General features: G+C 44.0%; 1 protein-coding gene across 1 annotated transcript in view; it reads left to right on the plus strand.

Annotated features, from left to right (window-relative positions):
* Positions 1–22,807, plus strand: part of LOC143289691 (uncharacterized) — a 62,631-nt gene that overhangs the window by 16,230 nt on the left and 23,594 nt on the right. Inside the window, exons 7-22 of the mRNA XM_076598739.1 lie at positions 2,406–2,593; positions 3,310–3,517; positions 4,474–4,612; positions 5,231–5,491; positions 6,999–7,181; positions 8,030–8,147; positions 9,109–9,220; positions 10,239–10,344; positions 11,646–11,699; positions 14,101–14,208; positions 14,734–15,055; positions 16,755–16,934; positions 17,430–17,516; positions 19,865–20,100; positions 20,941–21,114; positions 22,659–22,766. Coding sequence (XP_076454854.1) covers positions 2,406–2,593; positions 3,310–3,517; positions 4,474–4,612; positions 5,231–5,491; positions 6,999–7,181; positions 8,030–8,147; positions 9,109–9,220; positions 10,239–10,344; positions 11,646–11,699; positions 14,101–14,208; positions 14,734–15,055; positions 16,755–16,934; positions 17,430–17,516; positions 19,865–20,100; positions 20,941–21,114; positions 22,659–22,766 — 2,584 coding nt within the window. The remainder of the gene's footprint in view (positions 1–2,405; positions 2,594–3,309; positions 3,518–4,473; positions 4,613–5,230; positions 5,492–6,998; positions 7,182–8,029; positions 8,148–9,108; positions 9,221–10,238; positions 10,345–11,645; positions 11,700–14,100; positions 14,209–14,733; positions 15,056–16,754; positions 16,935–17,429; positions 17,517–19,864; positions 20,101–20,940; positions 21,115–22,658; positions 22,767–22,807) is intronic.

The raw sequence follows: 22,807 nt of genomic DNA on the forward strand, positions 1-22,807 counted from the left end.
AGTCAGTCTTTTCCTGTGGCTGTTGGTTTTGGACACAGAGTGAGAGGCTGCCCCCAGACATGTATGTCCACCTGCTCAAGGTGTGGTCATCGCTGCGGCCTTGTAGTATCATGCATGGTCTGCTGGCTTCTCCCCTGGGTTTGGGGGTTGGGTTTTTTGTTGGTTTTTTGTTTTTGTTTTTTTGTTTTTGTTTTTCTGCTGACTTAGATCAGTTACTCATTTATTCTTACTTGCTGTTCTTTGTAGTTTATTTCATGACTTTATTATGGCTAGATCTTTAGAGATTTTATTTATTATTATTATTATTGTTATTATTATTATTATTTTTTTTTTGGTGCTTGCTTTTGTTTTAAGAATTCTAGTTGGGAATGGTGCTTGGAGTTTATTGAGATCGCCAGTTGCTTTTTTTTTTTTTTTTTTTTTTCCCCTTTTTTCTTCCTAGCATGTTGGCATCTTTTGGGGAGTTCCTAATCAGTTTTGCATTGGTGTCTTGCAGATGCCAGAGCTGTTACTGTTCTTATTCATTGACAATGTCTGAAAGTGAATGCATTTGGTCTGCTTGTCTGCATTGTTCTTATGTTTGTGACTGAAGGAATGATGGATGGTGTGACTATAGGATGGTGTAGGATTCAGCAGTCGGTTCTTCCTGTGTTCTGATCGTCACAGTGAAACTGTGATTTTTTTTTTTTTTTTTTTCTTATGTTATGTACCAAGAGGAACACAGCTGTGTGTACAGATGTGCTTGCTTATCAGTATTTTTATGTACCAAGAGAAAAGGGCTGTGTGTACTTATTATATATATATATATATATATATATATATATATGTGCTTGTTTATGAGTTAGTGTTTTGTGTTATTGTATGTAGCCTGGCTTATCCACGACTGATCAAAGAAAAGTGTTCATGGTTTGGGTTTGATCATGGTCATAGCAGTGATGACGGTGGTGATAGTGATAATGATGCCGTTGATGATGGATAATTGTTCTTTCGACGGGCGCAATAGCTGATTGTTTAAAGCGTTGGACTTTCAGTCTGAGAATCCCGGGTTCGAATCTCGGTAATGGTGCCTGGATAGTGAAGGGCGGAGTTTTTTTCCGATCTCCCAGGTCAGCATATGTGCAGACCTGCTAGTGCCTGAACCCTTTTCATGTGTATACGCAAGCACAAGATTAAATATGCACGTTAAAGATCCTGTGATCCATGTCAGTGTTCAGTGGGTTATGGAAACAAGAACATACCCAGCATGCACCATCCCCCCATCCCTCCCACCATCCACGAAAACGGAGTATGGCTGCCTACATGGCGGGGTAAAAACGGTCATACACGTAAAAGCCCGCTCATGTACATACGAGTGAATGTGGGAGTTGCAGCCCGCGAACAAAGGAGAAGAAGAAGAAGAAGAGTTTTTCTTTCATTAGTGACCATCTGTCACAGCTCTGACCGTCATTGTCAGATTGTGCGTGCCAGGTGTGTTCGTGTTTCCATCGTGCACCAAACACTGATGTGTACAACTGGACCTAAATGTGCGTATTTGATGCTCCGCATGTGTCAACACACGTTGGGGAGTAAGGTGCTTGCAAGTCTGTACATATATTGACATCAGGAGTTACCTGCTTTTAACCCAGCAGGGGTCGTTTTTATGGAGAATATTGCCCAAGTCTTCCAAAGGATTTGAAATATTGATTTGTGTATTATGTTTATTAAATTAATATGTGCCATGAGAAGAAAAAAAAGCATGTGATATTGCAGACATGAAGTGACAAACATCATACTTGCACAAACACAGTTCAGCCAGTTTCAGAATTATGAAAACTATAATCTGAGTAAAGAAATGTCACACACACAAACACACACACACACACACACACACACACACACATATATATATATATATATATATATATATATATATATATATATATATATATATATATATAAAGAGAGAGGCGGATTGAAAACCAGTTTATCACCAGTTTTTGCTGGAGGAAAATAGAGCCATTTTGCTGTCCTGTTTAGTTCATGTGATTCAGTAATATTATGTAATACACATCAGCTGCAAGTTGATTCTTTTTGTTTGTCTTGTTTTTCTGGAGTTCATCCAGATCAGTGATGCAATTTAGATATCAGCAGGCCTTTATGGTCAGAATCAGGTCAGAATAATAAAAGTGTCTAAGAAACTTATTTTGTTGTTTTTTCTCTCTCTTATTCTCTCTGTCTCTGCCTCTCTCTCTCTCTCTTCCTTTATGTCCCCACCCCCCAACTCCCGGAATCATTTAACAGAATTGTCGGCTTTCTTTCTCTGTGTCTGTGCCTTATTTGTTGCTGATGTCAGGGTCGTCTTGCCAGTTTACACAAGTGCCTTTTTTTTCCGTATAGTGCATTTGCCTTTATACCTTTCTGAACAGCTCTCAGGACTATTATGGTCGGTCCTCTCGGCCTTCAAGTCGATCTGAACGTGAGCGAGATTCCTATGGACCTGGCTATGGTGGCTATGGCGGTGGCTACGACAACTATGGCAACAGCTACTATGACCAGTATCAGTACCAGTATCCATACTACAACTACCAGCAGTATGGCGAACAGCAGCAAGGAGGTACATGAGATAAAAGGAATGGAAGTGATGTTGCAGTCAAAATTAATGCTAAATAAATCACTTAGTGTATTCAGATAAATTATTTATCAAATGATTAAAAAACAAAAAACAAAAACAAAAAAACCAACAAAAACAAACAAACAAAATAAACAACAGAGGGAAACATGGTAGGAAAACATTGTGCCTTTTTGGTGTACAGATGTGGACTCTCTGTTGATTGATGAACAGTCTTTACTAACAGAGACCTTTTTGGCAAATCAGACTTTGGAGTCACACTGCCTGAACGTCACACGTCACCCCCCTACACCCCCACCCCCGTTAACCCAAGAATGAGCAGGTATTTCTGTTGTGTTGAAGCAGAAATTAGCAGAAAATATACCCAAGTCAACTGTATGTTTTCTTTCCTCAAATTTGGCGCGTGTAGACACAGCCAGATTTACTGTAGAAATGTTTACCCTTTGGCTGCAGTTCATGCACATTATGTAGGAATGTGGAAACTGTTTTAATGAAACAAATTTCGACATCTGAGTAATGCATGGACACAGGGCTAAGTGAGATAACACCCTGTAAGCCCACGATTTTCGCAGTCCCACAATTTCTCTTTGCGATTTCTCACAATGGAGAGAAAAGGTGGGAGGGGACCCCTATGATTCCTCTCACTTTGAGAGAAATCATGGGATTGCGATAAATCGTGGACTTGTGTGGCTGCGTGACAGGCTACCAGCAGGGCCGCATGACGCCCCCCAAGCACATCCTGCCCCACGTCCGTGTCTGCTTCTCCCCGACGGGCCAGCTGGTGACGGTGCTGCCCTCGCGACCTGCAGACGGTCAGCCGGCCACCGTCGAGGTTCATGACCTTCAGGTCCTCCTGCAGGACTGTGCTGGGGTGGAGGAGCTGAAAGAGTTCCCTGGGCCTCTGGTCAGGTGTGTGTGTGTGTGTGTGTGTGTGTGGACATGAAAGAGTTCCCTGGGCCTCTGGTCAGGTGGGTGTGTGTGTGTGGACATGAAAGAGTTCCCTGGGCCTCTGGTCAGGTGGGTGTGTGTGTGTGTGTGGGTGGACATGAAAGAGTTCCCTGGGCCTCTGGTCAGGTGGGTGTGTGGGTGGGTGTGTGTGGACATGAAAGAGTTCCCTGGGCCTCTGGTCAGGTGTGTGTGTGTGTGTGTGTGTGTGTGTGTGTGTGGTGGACATGAAAGAGTTCCCTGGGCCTCTGGTCAGGTGGGTGTGTGGGTGGGTGTGTGTGGACATGAAAGAGTTCCCTGGGCCTCTGGTCAGGTGTGTGTGTGTGTGTGTGGACATGAAAGAGTTCCCTGGGCCTCTGGTCAGGTGGGTGTGTGGGTGTGTATGTGTGTGTGTGTGTGTGTGTGGACATGAAAGAGTTCCCTGGGCCTCTGGTCAGTAGGGTGTTTGTGTTTGTGTGTGTGTGTGTGGACATGAAAGAGTTCCCTGGGCCTCTGGTCAGTAGGGTGTGTGGGTGGGTGTGTTTGTGTGTGTGTGTGTGTGTGTGTGTGTGTGGACATGAAAGAGTTCCCTGGGCCTCTGGTTAGGTAGTAGTGTATGTGTGTTTGTAGAGGTGAAAGAGTTTCTTCGGCCTCTGGTCAGGTGGGTGTGTGGGTGTTTGTAGAGGGTGTTGGGAGCGTCTACTAGTGTGGAGGAGCTGAGATTTCCCTGGGTCTTTTGTAAGGTGGGGGTGGGAGGCAGTGTGTGTGTGTGTGTGTGTGTGTGTGTTTAAGGGGTGGGAATGGGTTGTTGTTTTTTTAAGAGTAATTGGGGAGGGTTAACGTGTGTGTTTGTGTGTGTATGCAAGAGTGTGCGCGTGCGTGAAGTTAGTGGAATCATCTCTGTGCCACTGATGACGGTGGTGGTGGTTGCTGTGGAACAGGAACGAGACCCACAAGAACGACGTGTTGCTGTACTGCCAGACTAAGGCGCGGGAGTGCGCCGAGAACGTGGACATGGTGGACAGGGACTCCGCCGAGCTCATATGGAGACTCCTGGCCCTCCTGCTGAAACAGAACGGGGTGTGTGCTTTTGGAAGGAGGTTGCTCTTGTTGAGGGGATGGTGTGGTGGGGATTGTGGAGGGGGGTGCATATTTTTGTTCCTGTTTTAATTTTATGTGTGCTTTTTTTTTTTCTTTTAAGTATTGTTTGTTTGTTGTTGGTTTTCTTGCACTACCTGTTTATACATTTGTTATGATTTTTTGGATAGGTTTTTTTTTATGATTTCATTTTCAAAGGGTGTGTGTTTGTGAGTGAGTGGGAGAGAGAGAGTGTGTGTTGGGAAACAAAATGTGCAACAGAACTGCATCATGAAAAATTGTCTTAACAACTCACTGGACTGATAACAAAATGGAGAGAAAAATAAGACAAAATACACTAGCCATTTGCTCTAGAGAAAATCTCCCAACGAGTCCAACTAGCCGACCAAGTGCAAAAAAAAAAAAGAAAGGAAACATACACACACACACACACACACACACACACACACACACACACACACACACACACACACACACACACACAACACACACACACACACACACACACACACACAACACACACACACACACACACACACACACACTGAAATAAGCGAAAAAAACTTTCAATCCATTAATCTCTCACTTCCGATTGTCCAGGCAATCATCGGAACAGATATCGCCGACCTGCTCTTGGTGGGACACGAACCGACGACCCACGAGTACAAAGTGAGCGGTGTGCGCATCACCCAGAGCAGCAGTTCGGATCCCCTGGGCACCCCTGAGAAGGAGGCGGACTCAGGGGCCTCTAGCCCAGCAGTCGTCAGGACCGGCGCTGACCGCACCATCATCACTGCCGCCCAGGTGTTGGAGGAGTCCACTGACCGCTTCCGGCACCTGCTGCTGTATGGACGCAAAAAGGTCAGTGGGGGTGGTGTGCTCAGCACAGAGATACAAGGCAAGACCAGAAAACACAAGACAATACAATACAATACAGTACAGTACAATACAATACATCTTTATTCATCCATTTAGAAATTAAACGCAGTATTTTGTTCCGCTGGATTGCAGTTTGTTCTGATGTTTCGCCAATGTCAAAATTGTTTCAACGTGTTCATTTTCGACAACATAGCACGGTTACGTGCTTTCCTGTCGTAACATTACCCGGATGCTTGTTCTTGACCTATCGATCACGAGGCCACGGCAGTCACTACTAACCTTGGTCTCACGTGATGATGCTCAGCTAATGGTATGTGTGTTTACCTTGAAACAGTGTTGAGTGGACCAGTCAGCTTAATCATAGCAGTTACACCATGTTGAAGGTAGGCCTAAGTGTTTGTATGCCTTGTAGATGAAATGTATATTTGCTGATGTGGCTCGGAGTCCGAGTGCTCCTACCAAAATCAAAATGTTCCTACCAAATTTCCTGTTTAATTAACAAACAAACTCTTGACAGGGGTTGGCATCTCTGTCAGCAAGATTAATATGATAGTCGGTTGTGTCCGACTATGACCATCAGAACAGTAAGGGAGTCAGTTACTGGCCAGACTGTCTGGGCTAGAATTTGACTATGATCAAGATTATCTTGCCCAAGTTAAATCCCAGCCCTTGGCCAAAAACGCTTTAGGACAGTTGGTATGGTCCCCAAAGGCCAACTAGCCCCCATGGCTGCAGCACTAATAGTCAGTGCAGTGAGTCCTAGTCCTTCACAAAAGACTTAGCTGAAAATGAATTAACTTTGCAGTGGAGAACCTGTTGATTGTACTACAGCTTTCACTGTGCTGTTGGCCCAACTGCAAGCTTATAATGCCAGTCTCTGATATGATCAGCAAAATAAATACACAATGTCATAACTGCAATTTATAAGATTATATCAGTCTCTGATGTAATCAGCAAAATAAATACACAAAGTGTAACTGCACTTCATAAGCTTACGTCAGTCTCTGTATGATCAGCAAAATAAATACACAAAGAGTAACAGATAACTGCACTTCAGACTTGTGCCACACTGATGTCATTTTGAATCAGTGCGCTCAGATTCTCTCACTGACATGGATTACAGGATCTTTAACATGCGTATTTGATCATCCGCTTGCGTATACACACGAAGGCAGTTCATGCATAAGCAGGTCTGCACATTATGTTGACATGGGAGAATCGGAAAAAAATCTCCACCCTTTACCCACCAGGCGCCGTTACCGAGATTTGAACCCGGGACCCTCAGATTGAAAGTCCCAAGGCTTTAACCACTCGGCATTTGGGTCTGTCTGAACAACAATAACAATATCGGGCCTTTACCCACCAGGTGCCATTACCAAGATTCAAACCCCAGAGCCTCAGATTGAAAGTCCAGCGCTTTAACCACTTGGCTATTGCGCCTGTCTGAACAAACAACAATGATAGTATCGGTGTACATGTCATGTTGCAGGAGGCCCTGGACTGGGCGATGCGGCACAACCTGTGGGGCCACGCCCTCTTCCTGGCCAGCAAGATGGACAACCGAACCCACGCCAGCGTGATGACCCGCTTCGCCAACACGGCCATGCGCATGAACGACCCCCTGCAGACCCTCTACCAGCTCATGTCTGGCCGCCAGCCTGCCTCCGTCACGGTCAGTTCTCTTCTCTTGGTTCTTGTGCTGGGAGGGGTTCTGTTGGGGTTTGAGCATTTTGTTAGAAATACATACATGTGTGAGCCTGTGCATGCCCCGTATTTTTTCCATATTTGTCCCTGGAAAAAAGAAATACAGAAATCTGATTTCATAAACCAAAAATCCAATTTCTCAACAATCTAGAATACAAAAAATATTTTTGTCCCCAACATGAAAATGGTTATTGGATATTTCAAGCTAATCATTTTTCTTTTATAAGAGAGTGGGAGGGAGGATGGGGAGAGAGAGAGAGAGAGAGCAAGCAATGATCAGTATTGATTGAATGTGATCATTCATGAATTCTTATTAATTTGAAAATAATGATGATAATGATAACAATATATGATAGTCAGTCTGACTATGACCATCATGTCTGACTATGACCATCAGAACAGCAAAGTCAGACCATCAGAACAGCAATGGAGGCAACTGCTGTCGTGACTATCTGGTCTAGAATTTGATTATAGCGGAGAGTGTCTTGCCCAAGTTAATCCCCACCCTCTCGGCCAAGAGGGTTTTAGGTTTTAGGGATGGTTTCCAAAGGCCAACTAGCCCCCAAGGCTGCAGTACTAAGAGCCTGTGCAATCTTGCCTCTGAGTTCAAGAGTCATAGTCCTTCACGAAAGACAGAGCTGTAAATGACTTCCCATTGCAATGGAGACACCATTGATATACAGCTCTTGCTTTGCTGTTGGCCCAAGTGTAAGCTTATGTCAGTCTGTGATATAAGCTGAGCATTGGGCATATAACAATGATTATGGTAAGGGCAGTATTATTTTTATTACTATCTGTTGTGATGTGCGTGTGCAGAACGTGGTGGACGAGCGGTGGGGAGACTGGCGCCCCCACCTGGCCATGATCCTGGCCAACCACTCCATGCGCCCCGACCTGGACAAGAAAAGCATCGTCACCCTGGGAGACACCCTGGGTAGGTCCTCTCCTCACCTCACCTCATCTCACCTCAACTCACCTCTCCTCATCTCACCTCATCTCACCTCAACTCAACTCACCTCTCTTCATCTCACCTCACCTCACCTTATCTCACCTCACCTCATGTCAACTCACCTCTCTTCATCTCACCTCACCTCACCTTATCTCACCTCACCTCATCTCACTTCACCTCTCCTCATCTCACCTCACCTCACCTCATAGTGAGTTTTTTTCATTATGTTTTCATTGATAATCATCAGATGGGTAAGTCCTTCCTTCACCTGACCCCATCTCTTCTTCCAGAAGCAGGTGTGAATGATTGAAGAACTGAGCTGCCTGGGCTGAATGCTGTGAAGAGTACTTACAGTTTTAGTTTTGAAGAATACTTATAGCTGTTAAGAATGTTATGGCTTTGAGGAATACTTTAAGCTTTGAAGAATGTTTATGGCTTTGAAGAATACGTACAGCTTTGAAGAATGCTTAAAGCTTTGAAGAATACTTAAAGCTTTAAAGAATATTTGTAGCTGTGTCTGTGTATATAGAATAGTATAAAGTATAGTACAAATGTCATAAGCATATGTAGTTTAAAAGACAAGTGGTATTACAAAGCTTTGTCCTTTACAATGCATTTATATTGTTCTCTTTTCTGTACAGATAAGTCACATTACTCAGTTATTTAAAAAAAAAAAAAAAAAAACATATTTGTCAAATTCATATGCATGTTTAAGATCTTTCATTAACATTTGCAGAGTTAAGACTGGGCCAGTCGACATGCTCTGATACTGATTTTGCCAACACGTTTATGGGTCTGTGTGTCTAATACTTCTGTTTTTGTCAAACTGTTGGAAACTATGTTGGCTTTGTTGAGTGTACATTTAAACCCAGACAGAATGAGGCTCTCAATAAAAGAAGTGAAAAGCGTGACTTCACCTCGCGTTGTTTGTCTGGCCTGTCCCCAGCCACCAAGCACTGCCTGCACGCCAGCCATTTCTGCTACCTGATGGCGCAGGTGGAGTTTGGGTCCTTCTTCAAGAAGACCTCCAAGATCGTGCTCATCGGGGCCAATCACAAGTGAGTCACTCCCACACCCCACAGCATCAGTATGATAGTCAGTCGTGTCCGACTATGACCATCAGGACAGCAGAAGGGGGCAACTATTGTCCTGACTGTCTGGGTTAGAATCTGATTATGGTGGAGAGTGTCTTGTTCAAGTTTCATCCCCACTCTCTCGGCCAAGAGGGCTTTAGGACAGTTGGCGTCAGGATGGTCCCAAAAGGCCGACTATAACCCCCAAGGTTGCAGCGCTAAGAGCCAGTGCTGTCTTGCCTCCTGGTTTGAAAGTCATAGTCCTTCACAAAAGACTAAACTGTAAATGAATTCCCATTGCAGTGGAGAAACCATTGATCATACAATTCTCATTCTGCTGTTGGCTCAGCTGGAAGCTGATATAAACCCAGCGAAGAGTATTGCTGCTTGAACGACGTGGTAAAAACACTCATATTTAATTCTGTATAAATTAATATGGAAGTTGTTGCCCAGTGAGTGCAAAAGAACAGGGACTCGCTTATATTTAAGTGCACAAATTAAAACACAGGTTCTGACATCTGTCCGGGAGTATTACTATATCAAACATATTCCATGAATAAAAAACATAGAAATTTATTTCAGGATGCACAGTTGCCGAGTCCAGATACCTCTCTCAAACTTGCAGATATCATAAACCCCAACCAATGTTCCCATCTGCAAGTGGTTTGAAAATGTTATTTTAAACACTTTAAAAAAAAAAAAATTCATCATACACTGAATATCAGCAGTTTTGATTACCCTAACATGAACAGTTCCTATCAACAATACTTAGAAATAGAGCATCATTCTGGTGCAGGATGTGTATGTGTGTGCATGTGAGTGCATCTGTGCACGTGTGTGTGTGGATCTATGTGTGTGTTTCGCTGTGTGTATGTGTGTGCATGTGTGTACGTGCATGTTTGTGTGTGTGCGTGTGTTTGTGTGCATGTGTGTGTGTGTGTGTGTGTGTGAAAGTTGAAACGTTTGGTATTGAAGACAGCTAACAGGTGATGATGTGTTTCAGTTTGCCCATGGCAGACTTTTGCACAAACGGAGCCATCCAGTGCACGGAGGTGTACGAATACGCTCAGGCGTTGGGCAACAGCAAATTCTGCCTGCCGCAGTTTCAGGTATGGCAATGGCAGGGTCTTTTTAATTGGGTACTGTGAGGTACTGTGGCAGAAATAGTTAGGCATGAATATGCTCAGGCCTTGGGCAACAGCAAATTCTACCTGCCGCAGTTTCAGGTATGGCAATGACAGGGTCTTTTTCACTGGGTACTGTGAGGTACTGTGGCAGAATTAGTTAGGCATGGGTACCTCTTATCCAGTGTTCACCAGTGTTCAGAGCTCGAGGTCTCGTTTCAGTGTGGTGTTGTGTCCTTAGGAAAGGCAGTTTACTGCAATTTTCCTCGCTTCACCCAGGTGTGAATGGACCCCTGGCTTCGGCTGGGTGCGGTTAGAATGGCAGCAGGAGAGTATTGGACCCTGGCTTTCTGTACTGGGTCGTAGACACAGTGGGTTTGAATTCACTGCCCTGATGGCTGGCCATTAAAGGCTGTGGGACCTTTAACTCTTTCCATACAAATGGCGAAAGAGACGACGTTAACAGCGTTTCACCCCTATTACCATCGTCAAAATATTGCAAGCGGAAGGCTCTTATACTGAAGACATGAATGTTGACAAAGAATACCACAATTCTGACGACGGAAGCTAAAGGGTGGTCGAGGGGTCTATGTAGAGGAGAAGAGAGGACTGGCCGTACTGAGTGAGTTAACCTTATTCATTATCTGGTACAATAAATGTGTGTATGTTTGTATGTATAGATTTATGAAGAAAGGAGAACCCTTTTACTTTATCTGGTACAACACGTGTGTATGAATGCATGTGTGTTTTGATTCATGAAGAATGGAGAAAAATGTTCAAATGCACTCCCACATGTTCTTACATTGCCTTAGAATGCTGACACATATGCACACAGGCGTGAATGTAACTCGGACAATACCTGTAAATACTGAACACAAAGATGCAGCAGTGGCGAAGTTGATCGTCTCATTCAGAGACACCATCATGGGCAGTGAGAAGTGTTTTCCACTGTTTGCCGGTCAAGACTGGTGATGATTGTAAGAAAGCTTTTCCCCATGGTCTTTTGCTTTTGGTTTTTTTTTTTTTCCTTTCTTGCTTCCATTACGATAGAAAATGAGAAAGAGAATATCAGTATATAAATGAAAACTTTTTTTCTTTTTTTAATAACATTTTATTCATGTAATGTAGCGTTTCACTGGAGTGTTTTTATGTTCTTGTGAGTTTTTTTGTTGTTGTTTTTTTGTGTGTTTTTTTTGTTTGTTTTTTTGTTTTTGCTTGTTATTTTATTTTTATTTTTCATTAATTTGAATTATAATGTAAAATGTGCATTTTGTTGTGCCATGCAGGTGTTCAAGTTCCTGTATGCCTGTCGACTCGTGGACTATGGGTTTGCACAGGAGGTATGATATGCACTGTAATTACAGTAATGATGATAATTATGATGATGATAACGATAATGATAATAATAACAACAATGATGATAATGATGATGATTTTTGTAATGCCTTTTAATTACAACAACAGTGATAATAAAAGTAGTAATTTATATAATGTCTTTCCATGTTAAAGATACTCAGTTGCACTGTACAGTGTAAGAACTGATGTGTAATGAAAACTTACTCTGCACAGACATCAAACAATAATTTATGTTCATACTCGCACAAAAACACCGCACACAACACATACATCAATGATGATTTTGAATGTCCAAAGTATGCTGAATGATGTAAAGAATATTCGCCCAGACAGTATGTTGCTTCAAAATGTGTTTCCAATTTTCTGTAGTTTATTTATTTTTTTTAAAGAAAAAAAGAAGAAAAAGATAGTAAAAATCTTAAGTTGAAATTGAGCAGGTTTATACAATTGGGAAATTCTGTTTCATTTTGTTGACAGCTTTTTCTAATGTAGCAGTTTGCAGATGTTGACAACTTAAGACATGTCGTTTGTTAACTCGTTCAGTGTTGCGCCTAAACATTGTCCCGGTGTCAAAAATTGTTTCATTAAAATGGTGTTGACATTCCAACTTAATCGTAAACTGCAAGCAAAAGGAAATTAACTTCTATGGTATTTCCAGGTGTTTCCCCTATGCATGACAGGTTAGAATAGGGTATATTTTGATTTCTTTCTCGCAGGAGATGAAACATTATGAGTGTTATAACTGCCCGAAATAGCGCAAACACTGAATCCCATGATATTGTGAGAGTTGCTAAAGCTGACGCTGTAGGTGTTGAAAGTTCGTCCACTACTGAGTGTTGCTCACCATGTGTTATCCATTGTCGCTTATTCCCCTCTTTTAAAAAAAAAGAAGAAAAGTGTAAAAATCTTAAGTGATGGCGGTTTAATGGAAACTGTTTCATGTGGTGTGGACAGCTTTCATGTCCATGATTCAGATTTCAACTTAGACATGTGGGGTTGTACCGTCAGTGTGGCCGTAGGTCGGTATCATGAAATGTGGTTTTTGCCAGATGGAGAGAGGGTTGGGGCATTCATATCACGGGCAAGCAAGGATTAATCTCAGGTTGGTAGTGGTGTGGGGTTTCCGATTATTTGCCAGGTTGATTGGGTTGGGGGTTTTTTTCTGGAGATGTAGGATACTGAGGATAGAGAGAGTGGCGGTGATGGGTTAATCCAGATGTGATTTCTCCTGGATAAGAGAGGGTATGGAGGTGTGGTGTTGCAGGCTTTCTACTGGAGTGTATGCCACATGGTGATGCGGTGGTTCGCCTTCCTTATCGGACTAGGTTCGTGAGTATGTTCAGATTAGTTATTAGGGGGGGGGGGTAGGGTTCGGAATCCATACACGTACATTCTGCTAGGATGCAGAGGCTGGGGCAGGGATTACTCACGCGATGTAGGATTCTGTCAGGATAGAGAGGGCGGGGGTATGGTGGGGTATCCTGGATGTGGATATTTGTATTTGCCAGATAGAAAGGTCGGTGGCGATCGGGTGGTGTGGATGGGGGTGGGGGTCCGAGTGGATTTTGCTGCCAGGACTCGGTTTAGAGTCTCGGATACTGGATGTCATTTCTGTATTCGTAATTGGGAAGGGCGATGAGGGATTTCCAATACGGATCGTGTATTGGATTGGTTTAACGATTTCGCCACTCTTAGGGGGGGGCGCTGTCCTGGATTGCAGGATTATCTGCCAGGATGGAGAGGGGGCAGGGGGTGGGGAGTATCCTGGATGTAGGATTTTCTGCCAGGATAGAGAGAGGGTGAGGGGGGGGGGTGGGGGGGGGGGCTATCCTGCATTGTAGGATTATCTGTCAATATGGGGAGTGAGGAACTATCTTGGATTGTAGGATTTTCAGCCAGTATGTGTGTGTAGTTTTTTAAGTATGGAGAGTTGGGGACTATCCTGGATTGTATGATTCTCTGCCTATATGGAGAGGGGGGACTATTCAGGATTGTATGATTCTCTGCTAGTGTGTGTGTGTGTGTGATGTTACTGGATCGTAGGATTATCTGTCAGTATTGGTTGGGGAGGGGGGTTGCGGGGGTGGGGGCTGGGGGACTATCATGCATTGCAGGATTATCTGTCAGTGTGGGTAGTGGTGACTGTCCTGGAATGTCGTATTTTCAGCCAGTATGTGTGTGAAGCTTTGCCAGTGTGGGGAGTGGGGGACTGTCCTGGAATGTCGTATTTTCAGCCAGTATGTGTGTGAAGCTTTGCCAGTGTGGGGAGTGGGGGACTGTCCAGGATTGTCGGATTATCTGCCTGTGTGGAGGGAGGGGGAGACAGTGGATAAGTGTGGTGAGGGTGGGGTCAGCATGACGACGTGAGTGCTGTTGTGTGGACAGTTGGCGTGTCAGTTGAAGCACGGGGACCCCCAGAAACTGCACGCCGGACACGACTCTGCCGACCCCGAGTGGCTGACCAGGCTTTGTGCCATCTGTCAGGGATATGAGGTGTGTGTCATTGTGTGTGTGTGGTGGAGGGGTGGGGGGGTTGATTATGTGTGTGTGTGTCTGTGTGTGTGTTGTGTTGAGTTGTGTTGTGTCAGTATCTGTGCACTTCATAGTCTTCAATTTTATGTCTTTCCACTCTTGATGATGATAGTATCTGTGTGTGTGCGTGTGTGTGTGTGTGTACATGTAGTTGTGTTTTTCCTTGTTTTGTTTTGCTCACCAATTTAGGTGTCTCTGTGAACGTAAGTCTGAAAGGATGATTGTTGAACACAAACATGTGCATGCACTCACGCACACATGAACGCACATGCACACACACACACACAAGCATGCATGTGCACATACAAACACACACACACACACACACACACATATTAAACACATTTCAATGCAATCACCCACATCACATAACCCGATCACCCCCTCCCCTACCCATATCACTCCACCTTCTCCATCACCCCACCCCCCGCCCCCCACACACACACACCCACCCTAAACACCCCCGTTCTCTACAACAATCCCCAGGAGGGCTCCATCCAGTACAAGTCCGGCTCAGCCACACCCATGACGGGGTTTGGGGGTCAAACCCCCAGCAGTGAGAGCGGTGAGGTGGCCAGCTATGGCATGGATGGCAGTGGTGGGGGTGGAGGTGGAGGTGGAGGGCTGTATCCCCCTCAGCCACAGGACGCCAGCGCCTACGCCGCCAACAACGCCAGCAGCTACGGCAGCAGCGGTGGATACTACCAGCAGCAGCAGCAGTACGGAGGAACGACGACGACGACGACGACGATGATGGCTGGGGGGGAAGTTGAGGGGGAGGGGGCGGTACAGCAGCAGGCCTACACAGGTGAGATGGTTGGTTTTTTGCACCACTTCTTTGTTAGTGTTGTGGTGGTGGTGGTGTTTTTTTTTTGGATTTTTTTTTTGCATTAGTGGTATATGTAATGGTTCTTCTTTTTTCTTTTTCTTTTTTTCTTTTTTTTTCCTGCGTTCGTTGGCTGTGTTAAGGCCTTTTTTTTTCTTTTCTTTTTTTTAAATATTGTTTTGATTATTTGTTTCTTTCTGTGTTGGTAGGTTCTATTATGGTTGTTTTTATTGTGGATGTTTTCTTTCTGCATCTGTGAGCTACACTGTGGCTGTTTTTATTGTTCGATTTTTTTTTTCTGTGTTCAAAAGCAATGTTATGGTTATCTTTATTGTTTGATTGGTTTATACTTCCTGTCATGATTATTTTTGTTGTTTGATTTTTTGTTGTTGTTCGTTTCTTGGGTGATTATGTTGTTTTTATTGTGTGATAATTTTTTCTTTCTTCGATCATAGGCTGTATTATAGTTATTTTTATTGTTTGATTATTTCTCTCTGCCTTCGTGGGCTGTGTTATAGACATTGTAGTAGGTAACTGGTTGTGTTGGGTGCGTTCAGGTACTGTTGTTGTTGTTGTTTTATTTTGAGGATTGTGGTAGATAACTAGTTGTGTTGGGCACATTCAGGTACTGTTGTTGTTGTTTTTTATTTTGAGGATTGTGGTAGATAACTGGTTGTGTTGGGCACATTCAGGTACTGTCGTTGTTGTTTTTTATTTTGAGGATTGTGGTAGATAACTAGTTGTGTTGGGCACATTCAGGTACTGTTGTTGTTGTTTTTTATTTTGAGGATTGTGGTAGATAACTGGTTGTGTTGGGCACATTCAGGTACTGTTGTTGTTGTTTTTTATTTTGAGGATTGTGGTAGATAACTAGTTGTGTTGGGTGCGTTCAGGTACTGTTGTTGTTGTTGTTTTTTATTTTGAGGATTGTGGTAGATAACTAGTTGTGTTGGGCGCGTTCAGGTACTGTTGTTGTTGTTTTTTATTTTGAGGATTGTGGTAGATAACTAGTTGTGTTGGGTGCGTTCAGGTACTGTTGTTGTTGTTGTTTTTTATTTTGAGGATTGTGGTAGATAACTAGTTGTGTTGGGCGCGTTCAGGTACTGTTGTTGTTGTTGTTTTTTATTTTGAGGATTGTGGTAGATAACTAGTTGTGTTGGGTGCGTTCAGGTACTGTTGTTGTTGTTGTTTTTTATTTTGAGGATTGTGGTAGATAACTAGTTGTGTTGGGCGCGTTCAGGTACTGTTGTTGTTGTTTTATTTTGAGGATTGTGATAGATACATGACTGTGTTGGGTGGGTGCTGGTATTGTTGTTTTTTGATATTTGTGTGTTCAGTCACTGTTGTTTTTTAAGGTTGTGTGGATTGTGGTCTATAACTCGCTGTGTTGGTTGTGTTCCGGCACTGTTTTTTGTATTTTTTTTAAAAAGTTTTTATTTAGATTTTCAAAGGTTGTGGATTGTGGTAGATAACTGGCTGTGGGCTCATTCAAGCTTTGTTTTTTCCCCTTTTTTTCCTTCTTTTTTTTCCCTTTTTTTTTTTCTTTTTCAAGGTTGAGGATTGTGGCTGTGGGCGCGTTCAGACTGTTTTTTGCCCCCCCCCCCCCCCCCTTTTTTTTTTCTTTTTTTTTTTTTAAGATCAAGGATTGTGGTAGATAACTGGCTGTGTTGGGCTCATTCAGGCACCGAACAGTATGGGCAGTACAACAACCAGCAGACAACAGGGGACCAGTATAACTGGCAACAGCAGCAGCAGCAGCAACAACAACAGCAACAGCAGATGCAGGATCAACAGCAACAACAACAGCAGCAGCAGTACGATGCTTCACAGTACCAGCAGCAACAGTGGCAGGGAGCCTACAGTGAGTGAGGGAGAGCTGGGTGAAGGGGAGTGGTGTGTGGTGAAACATGCTGGGTAATTTATTTATTTATTTATTTTTCTGTGCATGATGCTGTTGAGAGTGGTGTGGAGAGAGTGGACTTTTTGGCTGACGGTGTCAGCGCAACGCACATGTGTGCACATTCACTCAAACACACACACACACACACACACACACACACAGAGTTGCAGACAGACACATGTGCACAAGCACAGAAGAAAACCTCACAGAAGTGGGTGTGCATACACGTGTATGGGCATACACACACACACACACACACACACACACACACACACACAAACACAGATGTAAGCACTCATCCATACATGCAGAGAGACAACTGTGCTTGCGCAGAGACATGCACCACAAACACACACACACACACACACACACACAGACGTGCGCTCGCGAGCTTTGGATTTTGGTTCAAGGGAGGAGCGCAGTGTGAACGTTGATGTTTTTGATTGGCGGTGACAGACTACAGTCAGGGCTATGGAGCGGAGCAGTCGTCAGCCGCTGCACAACAGGCCACAGCTGCTTACCAAGGGGACATCACTCAGCATGGTGAGTGGGACAGGCAGTGTGTGTGTGTTGGTGTGATGCCTGTGTGTGTGGGACAGGCAGTGTGTGTGTGTGTGTGTTGGTGTGATGCCTGTGTGTGTGTGGGACAGGCAGTGTGTGTGTGTGTGTTGGTGTGATGCCTGTGTATGTGGGACAGGCAGTGTGTGTGTGTGTGTTGGTGTGATGCCTGTGTGTGTGGGACAGGCAGTGTGTGTGTGTGTGTGTTGGTGTGATGCCTGTGTGTGTGGGACAGGCAGTGTGTGTGTGTGTTGGTGTGATGCCTGTGTGTGTGGGACAGGCAGTGTGTGTGTGTGTGTTGGTGTGATGCCTGTGTGTGTGGGACAGGCAGTGTGTGTGTGTGTGTGTTGGTGTGATGCCTGTGTGTGTGTGGGACAGGCAGTGTGTGTGTGTGTTGGTGTGATGCCTGTGTGTGTGGGACAGGCAGTGTGTGTGTGTGTGTGTTGGTGTGATGCCTGTGTGTGTGGGACAGGCAGTGTGTGTGTGTGTGTTGGTGTGATGCCTGTGTGTGTGGGACAGGCAGTGTGTGTGTGTGTGTTGGTGTGATGCCTGTGTGTGTGGGACAGGAAGTGTGTGTGTGTGTGTTGGTGTGATGCCTGTGTGTGTGGGACAGGCAGTGTGTGTGTGTGTGTTGGTGTGATGCCTGTGTGAGTGGGACAGGCAGTGTGTGTGTGTGTGTTGGTGTGATGCCTGTGTGTGTGGGACAGGCAGTGTGTGTGTGTGTGTTGGTGTGATGCCTGTGTGTGTGGGACAGGAAGTGTGTGTGTGTGTGTTGGTGTGATGCCTGTGTGTGTGGGACAGGCAGTGTGTGTGTGTGTGTTGGTGTGATGCCTGTGTGAGTGGGACAGGCAGTGTGTGTGTGTGTGTTGGTGTGATGCCTGTGTGTGTGGGACAGGCAGTGTGTGTGTGTGTGTTGGTGTGATGCCTGTGTGTGTGGGACAGGCAGTGTGTGTGTGTGTGTTGGTGTGATGCCTGTGTGTGTGGGCTTAGTACACAGTTTGTTTCAGTTTCTCAAGGAGGCGTCACTGCGTTCGGAAAAAAAAAATCCATGTTCGCTACACCACATCTGCTTGGCAGATGCCTGGCCAGCAGCGTAACCCAACGCATCTAGTCAGGCCTTGAATGCATGCAGAGAAATGTTTGTATGTGCCGATCAAAGTGGATTTCTTCCATATGATTTTTCCAGAGGACGACTCTTACGTTGCACAGGTTCTTTTTCTACGTGTCAAGTGCTTGCTGCTGTCTGGATCTTGGTTTGCCATCTTAACTCTCTCTGGACGAAGGAATGCTCACGCATTCCTACACAAAACGTATTCGGATTCGGACGAAGGAATGGAATAGCATTCTCCGAAAGTAAAATTCCATCATGCACTGTACACATGATTTTGTGATTAGCCAAGCAGAGTGCGCTATTCTGGGTCACTCCACAGTCGAACAGTATGATTGGTCAGCCTGGGATGTGTGGCTTGTCTCGCACACACGCTGACAAAGTCACTGACCGGTCGTCTGCTTGCGTGCCAGCCTGTTAGCAAAGTGGGCTCTTCTCAGAATGTTGTAAAGCGAACAATGCAGTGATGGCAACGTTTTAGGGTTGCCGAAGTACTTGAAATGCTACAAACTGAAGGGTCGGACATTGAAGAGGTGGATGATGACGGAGAAGAAAGCGAATTTAATGCAGAAAGCGAGCATGGGTATGGTGATTTGGGGTGAAAAATTGGCAGTATTTTCTGCATATGGCAAAACTGTAAAAATAAGGTGAGAAATTTGATTTTTTTTTTATATGTAATAGCTCAACACATAATAAACCAGTTCTGAAAGTTTCATTTTCTTACACAGTATTTTGTATTTTTTGTAATTTTTTTCCAAACCCTTACAAATGGGCCATCTGTGGGGAAAAGCAAGGGAGAAAACTTGTCGTCCCGAGTGAGTTAACCGAATGACTAGACACTGAGTTTGATTTTCCAGTCAAGCTTAGGAGAAAGGGCGAGAGTGGGAATGGAACCCAGATCCTTCATGAACACTGTATTGGCAGATACGCGTCTTAACCATTCTGCCACCTTCCTCCAGTCATCATGTGTGTGAACAACACTCTTGTACCAATCCACTTGAGACAACAATGTTAGCAACATGTGAAGAAGACTGTTTTATTGATCTAGAAATAAAGTTATTTAGTTAAGACAACAAACACTATGTGATAAATGCTGTTGCATCTAGAAATAAGCTGTGCAGATAAAGAGAATAAACACTTGTACACAAACAACAATGGCCAGAAATTTTCTGAAGAGATAAGACCGACAAAACCGAGCAACATGTCACGAAAGGGTTATTTCCAGGAACTGACCCCTCGGCCCACTACCAACACCAGCAGCAGCCACCCACCACGGCCCCGTACAGCTACGCCCCACAGCAGCGCAACAGTCTGACCTCGCAGAACAGCGCGGCGGAGCACACGGAAGGCGACGACGATGATGATGACGACGACGACGATGACGACGAGGATGATGTGGACGGGGAGGTGGGTGCCAGAGGGTCCCAGTTTGACTACTTTGGTGCTGCCTCTCAACAGAAGGTGAGTACTGGGGGTGGGGGTGCGTGTGGGGGTGGGTGTGTACAGCACGAGGGATGTGTTGGGCGTGTCTGTGAGTCTGTGGAGGGACGGCTGCGTGTATGTCTTTGTGCATGTCCGTGTGGATGAATGCCTGGTTGTTTTGTATGAACGGATGTTTGCACGTCCGTGAGTATGTGTATGAATGGCTGTTTGCATATCTGTGAGTGTGTGTACAAACAGCTGTCAGCATGTCTGTGAGTGTGTGTACAAACAGCTGTCAACATGTCTGTGAGTGTGTGCACACACAGCTGTCAACATGTCTGTGAGTGTGTGTATAAACAGCTGTCAGCATTTCTGTGTGTGTGTGCAAACGGCTGTCAACATGTGTGTGTGTACAAACATTTGTTGGCATGTCTGTATGTGTACTGACAGCTGTCAGTATATCTGTATGTGTACAGACGACTGTCAGTATATCTTTATGTGTGCAAACAGCTGTCAGTATATCTGTATCGGTACAGACGGCTGTCAGTATATCTGTATGTGTTCAAACGGCTGTCAGTATATCTGTATGGGTACAGACGGCTGTCAGTATATCTGTATGGGTACAGACGGCTGTCAGTATATCTGTATGGGTACAGACGGCTGTCAGCATGTCTGTATGTGTTCAAACGGCTGTCAGCATGTCTGTATTTGTTCAAACAGCTGTCAGCATGTCTGTATTTGTTCAAACGGCTGTCAGCATGTCTGTATGTGTTCAAACGGCTGTCAGCATGTCTGTATGTGTTCAAACAGCTGTCAGCATATCTGTACAAACGGCTGTCAGCATATCTGTGTGTGAACAAAGGGCTGGCTCCCTTTCAGATCGTGGCCCCTCCCAGCCGCTATCGCACCACCTCCACTAGTTCCACGGGCAGCACCGGTCGGCGGCGGCGACGCACCACGTCTGGCAGCAGCACGGGGAGTGTCCGTGCGGCAAATAAACCCTCTGCACCTTCCTCCACCAAACCCCCTGAACCCAAGGCTAAAGCTGCACAGGTACACTACTGGTTTTTATTATTGTTGTTGTTGTTTTTTTTGAGGGGGTGGGATGGGTTAGCCTGAATTTTTTTTTAATTAAAAAAAAAAAAAAAATTGCCTGATTTTTGTCAGATTTGATGCTTTTTTAGCATGATTTGAAAAAAAAAAAAAAAAAAAAAAATTTCTTTAGCTTGATTTTTTTGTTTTTGTTTGCTTCATATTATTTTATTTTCATTTATTTGTTTATTTATTTATTTATTTATTTTTATTCATTCATTTTTTGTTTGTTTCCTGATTCATTTATTTTATCAATCATATTATGTTTGATTACAGCATAATGTGCAATCTGTAACATGTTTACTTTGTGCTTGTGTTTCAAGGAATGTCTTCTTTTATACTTAGCATGAAAAGAGTGTCTTCTTTTATACTTAGCATGTGTTTTTTTTTTCCATCAACTATGATGTTTACCTTGTATTTTCATTCACATATTGCACAGAGCTGTCTGTGCTGTAAAACTACTGGAATGAAAGAAAAAAAAAGTTATGTATTTATTTTAAAGTTGATTTCCTTTGGAGAAACAGGAAAAGTAACTTTACAGTGCAGGTGTGGGCTGTGTAAGCAGGAGAGAAATGGAGTGGAAGGATGCGTGGGGGTGGGGTTGGGTTTGTGGACGGGGGTGGGGGGCGGCTGGCCAGATTGACTCTTGCTTTGCGGTGTCTAGTTTTGCCTTGCTTTGCCTTGTCTTGCATTGTATTGCATTGTGTCATATCGTATTGCATTGTTTTGTATTGTATTGATTGTATTGTATTATATTGTGTTGCATGGTGTGGTATCATATTGCATTGCATTGTTTTGTATTGTATTGATTGTATTGTATTGTATTGTGTTGCATGGTGTGGTATCATATTGCATTGCATTGCATTGCATTATATTTCATTGTTTTGTGTTGATTGTATTGTATTATATTGTGTTGCATTGCTTTGTGTCATCATGTCATATCGTATTGCACTGCATTGTATCATATTGCATTGCATTGTATTGCATTGCATTGCATTGTTTTGTATTGATTGTATTGTATTGTGTTGCCTTCCATTGTGTCGTATCATGCCATATCATATTGCACTGCATTGTATCATATTGCATTGCATTGTATTGATTGTATTGTACTATATTGTGTTGCGTTCCATAGCGTCGTATCATGTCATATCATATTGCACTGCATTGTATTGCACTGCATTGTATCATATTGCATTGCATTGTATCATATTGCACTGCATTGTATCATATTGCACTGCATTGTATCATATTGCACTGCATTGTATCATATTGCACTGCATTGTATCAAATTGCACTGCATTGTATTGCACTGCATTGTATTGCACTGCATTGTATTGCACTGCATTGTATTGCACTGCATTGTATTGCACTGCATTGTATCATATTGCATTGCATTGTATTGCACTGCATTGTATCATATTGCACTGCATTGTATCATATTGCACTGCATTGTATCATATTGCACTGCATTGTATTGCACTGCATTGTATCATATTGCATTGCAGGAGAAGAACGGGGCGGCAGGAGGGGGCGGCTGGCTGGGGGGATTGTTCAGCAAGTTTGGCCGTGGCAACAAGAACGAGATGAAACTGCCTGACGACAAGAACCCTTCCGTAAGTTCCCGCCCCCCCACACCCACCCCCCCTCTTCCCCC

This window comes from Babylonia areolata, chromosome 14 (assembly GCF_041734735.1).
Source record: "Babylonia areolata isolate BAREFJ2019XMU chromosome 14, ASM4173473v1, whole genome shotgun sequence".
NCBI lineage: Eukaryota > Metazoa > Mollusca > Gastropoda > Neogastropoda > Buccinidae > Babylonia > Babylonia areolata.